The sequence below is a fragment of the Anoplopoma fimbria genome, chromosome 19 (assembly GCF_027596085.1).
Source record: "Anoplopoma fimbria isolate UVic2021 breed Golden Eagle Sablefish chromosome 19, Afim_UVic_2022, whole genome shotgun sequence".
In the NCBI taxonomy this organism is placed as follows: Eukaryota; Metazoa; Chordata; class Actinopteri; order Perciformes; family Anoplopomatidae; genus Anoplopoma; species Anoplopoma fimbria.
In genome coordinates, this window is record NC_072467.1 from 7,849,564 (window position 1) to 7,856,454 (window position 6,891).

Consider the following 6,891-nt stretch of genomic DNA (forward strand, 5'->3'; position numbering starts at 1 on the left):
GGGAAACTGGAGGGGAGATGTTTTCAAAATGTCTGAGAGAGGAGACTGATAGCGAGGCAGACAGGAGAGCCTGAAGTGGGTGCTTGATGCACGTCCGCCACTGCACAGTAAACTATCTGACACATGGGATCAAGGATATTTTTGTGTGTTGTCATTTTTTTTGTTGTTGTATCAATCCTATTGACAAGAGCATCTATACCCTAAACATTACTTTGTATTGGCAGTTTTGATAGTACCTGTACTATCTGTACTAATGTAGCACTATCACCGGGAGCAGCTTTACATAGAGCTCCTGTGTAGATTTAGCTCTAGAAAGAGAGTCGCTGCAGGTCTTTGTTTCTAAATTATTAGTTCAAATAACATGTTTTTTAAGGAGGCAGGAAAATGGTGACTCAGTTTAAAATGTTAAGCAGTGCATGACAAACCCACTTTCTTCTTGCATTATGCCATTTTTCATTTCCGTAACTGCTGAGGAAAATCTCTGTGCTTTATAAACCTTTAACCCATTCTCTTTTTGTAGCTGCTTACGCACAGTATGACCAAAACTCTGCTCACCGGATTGAAATCGGGCAGCTCCTGGACTATTTGGGTGTATTTCAGCAGCTTGATATGCACAGCCAGGAATAGCAGAGTTTATGTAATATACCACATAGGTGAAACAAGTTTCCTCCAAAGAATTCCCTTATATAAAGAATAACTAAGAGCAGGGTGGCACAGCAACTACTCATTGCACAGTGAAGGCATGAAGTGAATGTATTACCAGGCTGTCATGGAAAAAGTCTGGATCATAAACTGTATCAGGGAATTCAAAAGTTCGTCTGAAATGGATGTTGATATTAAAGGTCTACAGGGCCAGACTGGTTTTACGCATGTGCTCAGCTCACCCTGTGCACATGTGGCAATTAACCGTACTAGACTGAATCATTCACTGCAGAGTGGACAAATATTTGGACTAATCTCCGCAGTAGGATGTGGATTAGTAATTAACATGTTGGCGGTGTAATTAGGTCCACGTTAGGACTTCCTCTGCCCTCTCTCCCCCCCACCCTGCGCCACAGCTTCCGCCCACACACAGCCTTGAATTACTCCACCGGCAACTGTTGCATTCCCAACTCATCTGACGTCAAGTGGGAAGGGCTCAGGCCAGAGTAGACTATAAAAAGTCCTCTGCTACCTTGGTTCATTCACAACGACACTCTGGATTACCAACGCCCGCGTAGAGAAGCTCCTTCATCGGGCTCCTCTTCGGACAACACAGCAGGAGAAGCAGGGGGTTCACAAACCAGCCCGACGTAAACAATGAAAATGTCAGCGGCGGAGATCAGCCAGGTCCTCAAGGAGGGAGAGCTGGAGAAGAGGAGCGACAACCTGCTCCAGTTCTGGAAGAGGAAGACGTGCGTCCTGACCACGGACAGCCTCAACATTTACGCCGACACGCAGAAGCGCTCCCGGGGCAAGGAGCTCAAGCTGCAGTCCATCAAGAAGGTGGACTGCGTGGAGCGCACCGGCAAGTTCGTCTATTTCACCATCGTTACCACAGACAACAAAGAGATTGATTTCCGGTGCTCCGGGGAGGAGAACTGCTGGAACGCAGTGATCACCATGGCGCTGATCGATTATCAGAACAGAAAGGCCATCCAGGACTTTAAAACGCGACAGGACAATGAGAGCGCGTCACCCGGACAGCAGGAGAGGCGCATGGCGAGGGCGCCCTGAGCCGCTGCGGGACTCTGGCACTTACCCACTCCTAATATGGTGAGGGACACACCATGAAATATAGCTGACATTATGTTTGAAAAAGAATACACATTGGCAGTAGCTGAACACAGAAACTAATTGTGTTTTTTTTTCAATGTCCTTATAGTGTCAAAGTGGACCATATATAAATATTACGCGGACCAAAAGGAAGACGGAAGATGAGGTCATCCGGTCCAGAGATGAAGGATTGTTCGGGACTGAGCTCTCAGAGAGCGGGGGAAACTGACCTCAACCGACAGACTGAGAGACTTTCCAGAAGCTACACACAGGAATGAACTCTTGAATTTTCAAAACTATTTCAAGTTTGCTCTCCTGGGAGGAATGACTCCTGAAACCATGATGTTAATTTATTTGTTTCCAGGATATGTTGTTACTGGCAAACAGTTTTTTGTTGTTTAAATTATTTACTATTTCAAAGTGTGATGAGTGTGTATTTATTTGAATAAATATTCATGCATTTTTAACATAATTTTACCCTCTCCTCTACTTTGTCTACTTGGGGTCACTGTCTGTTAGTATCTCATTACAGCCTTACGGAGTCAGTAACAGTATATTTGACACTTGGGAACACTTTTCACCAACAGCATTTCTTAGCAAATGCCAGACATGCAACAGTAAAAAGGGAGTGGAGGACCGGAAAGTCCCTTTCCTTTCTGCTGTCAGGTGGAATGTGACTCTTTATCGTCACTTGGAGGGTTTCAGGCTTGAGTCATCACTGATAAGAGGGTTTAGTCAGCAGCACGGGACACTTAAAAGACTCAGTGGTGCCTTTGAACACACCTCAACTGCTTCCGAGGTGTGGTATGTCTATAGGTCGCCACTGTTTCTTTTAAAAATTGGTAACGTCATGAGTTCTGTTGGTAGTGTTTTGGACTATGAGCTTCACAAAAGCTGAACTCGGTTTTAAGTGATACTCAGATGACTCCTTTTCAATCTCCTAATCAGGTGCCTCTGTTCCTTATATTGCAGCGAAAACACACAGGAAGTGAACTTTACTGCCCCGTCATCATGACATAAAGGCTATTTCAATGGGTATAATATGACACCAGGTACACACCTATTTAATTACTGTTATAAACTCAGTGAGTACGGCTTTAGTCATAATCAGAAAACTTTGCAAGGCCTATAAAAGAGAGATAAAGAATGTAGGTTATAAAGTTGATGAAAGAACAAGTCATTCTAAATTAGGTGTAATTACGCTATATTATTGGCTGTATATTATCCAGATGTTGGTTAGGTATAATTAAAAAGTATGTGTTAGATTAGATACTAACGATAAACTTTAAACTCTGGGGTTGTTAGTAACATGAAACAAGAGTTAAAAGATGCCTCTCAGGTGTACATACAATAAAATAAAATAATTTATGTGAATGGGAATATAGAACTCATCTGATCTGATACTTTGGTGGATTTTGATCCACAGTATTGGAGTTTAAACAGTAGCACTGTTTTCTTGAATACTGTGTGGACATTAAAAAAAGCTGTGTCCTCTTAGACCTGAGCCCCCCTGAAAATAAATACCTCTGGTCATGGATCTTGTGGAGTGGAAGTGTGTTATGAGCACAAATGCCCAAAGGTCAAAGGTGACAGAAAGCTGAATCTCTGGCCTGCGGTAATGAAGTGTATAGTGGAGTCACACTCCTCCCGTCCCATCCCATCCGTGTGTGCAGCTTTGAAGTAGGATCGCACTACAATAAACGCATCAAAGGGTTAGACTGATCTGAGGAGCATTACCGGAGCGGACGGGCCTCTTTCTAAAAATACTGCGTCACAAATTGGCACCACTTTAATCTCACACACACATACGCACATTTGGCCGCTGAGCCACACACTTTTTTTGTCACCAATGCATGATATTATTTTCCAAACAATTTGACGCAGGAAAGTGCTTCTTGTTTAAGCATTTGAAGTGACTCTAAGCAGTGTTTCAGAAGCTGATCAAAGACGTCACAATCCACTGTACATCTGGTTGTGTTATTTACTTCCTCGCTCCTCTGGACACACACAACACCAACCATGAGGACACACACACTGTGTCTTCCTCTCTGATCTCAGGCTGTATAAACATCCTCTGACGCAGCACTAGTCACATTCAGGCCCTACTTGTAGCCTTGGCGTCATCCCTCCGTATAGGCCGTCATTATGTGGATGGATCATGGCTACGCAACAGTGAATGCATTGTTACATGCTTGAGGAAAAGATACATGCAATAAGTAGAGGATGTGAGAAAAGTGCGTGCAGGGCCATGACCTGCGTGCACATCAGTTTTTAAACCGAGCGGGACAGAATGTCTGTTTCGGAGGCGTTTATTGTAAACATCAGCTGTAGTGAGGACAAGCTGAGGCAAGGCGTATGGAGTAACAGCTGAGTAGGGTGTTGTGGGGTGAAGGTCGGTGGCCAGAAGAAACTTGTCTCACTCCCACACAAGCAGCAATAACTCATCAATATTTCAAGACATTAATCTATTGATATGCAGATATAATCTTTTATAATGTCCTCTTCATGGTGTAGTTGCCTAGATATGAAATAATTACTCAGTCCATTAGAGCACTGTGTTGTATGGAGACCAGAGCGTTGCCAGGAAGAAAAATGCTTTAATGCTTTTGTGAAGCAAATAGTGACATTACGAAAAGTCTTGTTTTATCTTGTTATGTAAACTATTTTTCTTCTTCTCATGCAGGGCCCAAAGTACAACTGTGGACACTTTGGTTATTTCCACCGGAGAAAGGGTGCTACTGTTCTTTGACAATGCTGTTGGCTGGGACGGCGTTATCAGCTGTAACCGCCATATGAGAGCAGTGCAGAGCGGCGGCTGTGAGTTCCCCAGGGGGGCACGATCACATGCACTGACATGCACTAAAAGCATGAATGGCCGACCTGACAACATATCAACAAAGCAAGGAGAAGCTCAGATAACAACACACACAGAGGGAAAGCGACTTCATATTCGGCTCAGACATTACATAGCAAATAGTTGTTGGCTGGAATATTAATGATGTGAATATTAAATTTAGCTGCTTCAATTTTGTACTCTAATTATAGACAAGTTGTGATTCACACTCTAATCATGAGATCAAATCTGAACTTGTGTGAAGTTACAGTTCATTAAGTGCATGTCGGGGCATTTCAAACAGCCGAAAGCACTTCAGGGGTTGGTAGAACAGCCTGATGATATGTTAGCACCACTTCACTTCACAGCATAATTTACGGGGTTGCTCAGGTATGCGTCATGACTTACTACACATCCTCAAGCTTCACGAGAATATCACTCTGCTTCCTGTAAGCCACTATTACGTCGGAACTTCTATCTTTGTTTCCCTTCAACCTGTTGTGTCATTTCCTCGCCCTCTTTTCCCGTCAGAGTCCAATCGGACGCCAGCAAGACACAACACCAGTGCTATGTGTAAATAAAAACCTCCAATAACCCAAACAGGAGAGGCTACCAGGATATTAGTCAAGGCCTCGGGAAATAGTCTGATTACTAACAGATCAGTGTCAGACATGATCTATTAATGATGAGCTAAAACAGTGCAGCTGTCAGCGGTGTACCTGGTCTTTAGTCTTTTTCAGGAATGGGATTATCTCAGAGAAGTGCTATTCACGGCTCGTTTTACAGGAAAGAACCTCATCAGGTATGTCACCTTGTGACGCATGGCTCAGGTGAGTGCATACCTGAGCACATACCTCAGTAAATGCAGAGACAGACATACAACCTTAGGCCATGGCTGAAACAATACAAAGTCACCAGGTATATACAGTAACCTTTTCAGTCAAAATTGGGCCCCAAAAAATGAATGCTTGATGAATGCTTGACCAAAACCCAGCTCTCCCATTTATCATTCGTCCATCTGAATAAAGGCCATCTTTTTCCCAGATCTGGTCTTGCGGATACATTTGGAAAAATTTCCCCCTTATCTTATCCACAAGGGCGTCATTCTTTTAATCATCTGTAGCCATGACAGCAGTGTTTGTTTGTAATTGGACATCCATGTCTGCCCTCTGAGTCACACAGCAAGAACTCCTCAAAACCCCAAATTCAACTCTATCTGGACTCTCTCGGGCTGTGACACAAACTGGAAACTCACCTTTAATACTCAAAAGTTAGGGGACTACTCTGAATGTATATTTAGTGTCACATACACTGAGACTGAACAACTTTCAAAACCTCTTGTTATCAGAGTTGTGACTCGTCATTGTCAGTTAGCGAGACATTCCCTTGATACAACCTAATAGCTTTGTATTTCCACACTACATCCACTACTAAGAAAGAAATATTGAAAAAGTCTACATCAACATTAAGCAATCCCAACATATTTCAGAGTAAGGCGATATTTCCCCAAATCACTCTTTGAAGGTCTGTTTTTCGATGAGAATCTTACAAATGTGGCACCTCTCATATCCAAGACATACGTGTGTATTGAATATGCACAACTTCACACACACATGCTGTATATATACACACAAAGTGTTGGCAGGGACTGCACCGCTGAGCGGGGATCATGTTGCTTAAGACCCAGCTGTCCGGAGAGAAGCCTCAGACAGAGAGAGGAGACGCTGTCAGGAATGTCTACAAGTCAGCGAGGGGGCGGACGGCTACACGTGCACTCTGTGGCCTGAGCAAAAAGGCAAATATCAGTATCAGAAGGAGTAGGAGTCAAACTTAAGACTCATGATAGTAAGGACAAGACAGCTTTGACTTGGAGTTGAATGATAACATTCAAGTATTAACGTTTTTGATGACTTGAAAATATTCAGATGCTTCGGATGTAATTTAATGGACAGCATTCAGAGTTCTGATTCACGAGTAGCTTAATTTGCACTTTCTTACTTGTGACTGAGTCATATAGTAAGAGAAGTAGTATTCATTTCAATTTCATTATATGTCTCACTTTCCCTTAGTATCATCTAGTCACATTATCCATAATGTTGGTATGGATGTACGTAAGTAAGTAAGTAAGTAAGTAAGTAAGTAAGTAAGTAAGTAAGTAAGTAAGTAAGTAAGTATGTAAGTAAGAAAATAAATAAATAAATAAATAAATAAATAAATGTATAACAATCTAAAGGCAAACAAAATATGTCAGTGCGGTAACAGACATTTGTGACTATCCGATATATGCCTTCTCTTACCAAATG

The 6,891-nt window shown here is 42.5% G+C and overlaps 1 protein-coding gene across 1 annotated transcript; it reads left to right on the forward strand.

Annotated features, from left to right (window-relative positions):
* The first annotated feature begins 1,069 nt into the window (after window positions 1-1,069).
* phlda2 (pleckstrin homology-like domain, family A, member 2) lies at window positions 1,070-2,167 on the forward strand. Its single transcript, XM_054620725.1, has 2 exons — window positions 1,070-1,755; window positions 1,865-2,167. The coding sequence occupies exon 1, from the start codon at window positions 1,300-1,302 to the stop codon at window positions 1,714-1,716; it is 417 nt and encodes a 138-aa protein (XP_054476700.1). The 5' UTR covers window positions 1,070-1,299; the 3' UTR covers window positions 1,717-1,755; window positions 1,865-2,167.
* The last annotated feature ends 4,724 nt before the right edge of the window (window positions 2,168-6,891 follow it).

Coding starts and splice junctions, on each gene's coding strand:
- phlda2 (XM_054620725.1), top strand. CDS start 1,300: ATGAAAATGTCAGCGGCGGAGATCAGCCAGGTCCTCAAGGAGGGAGAG.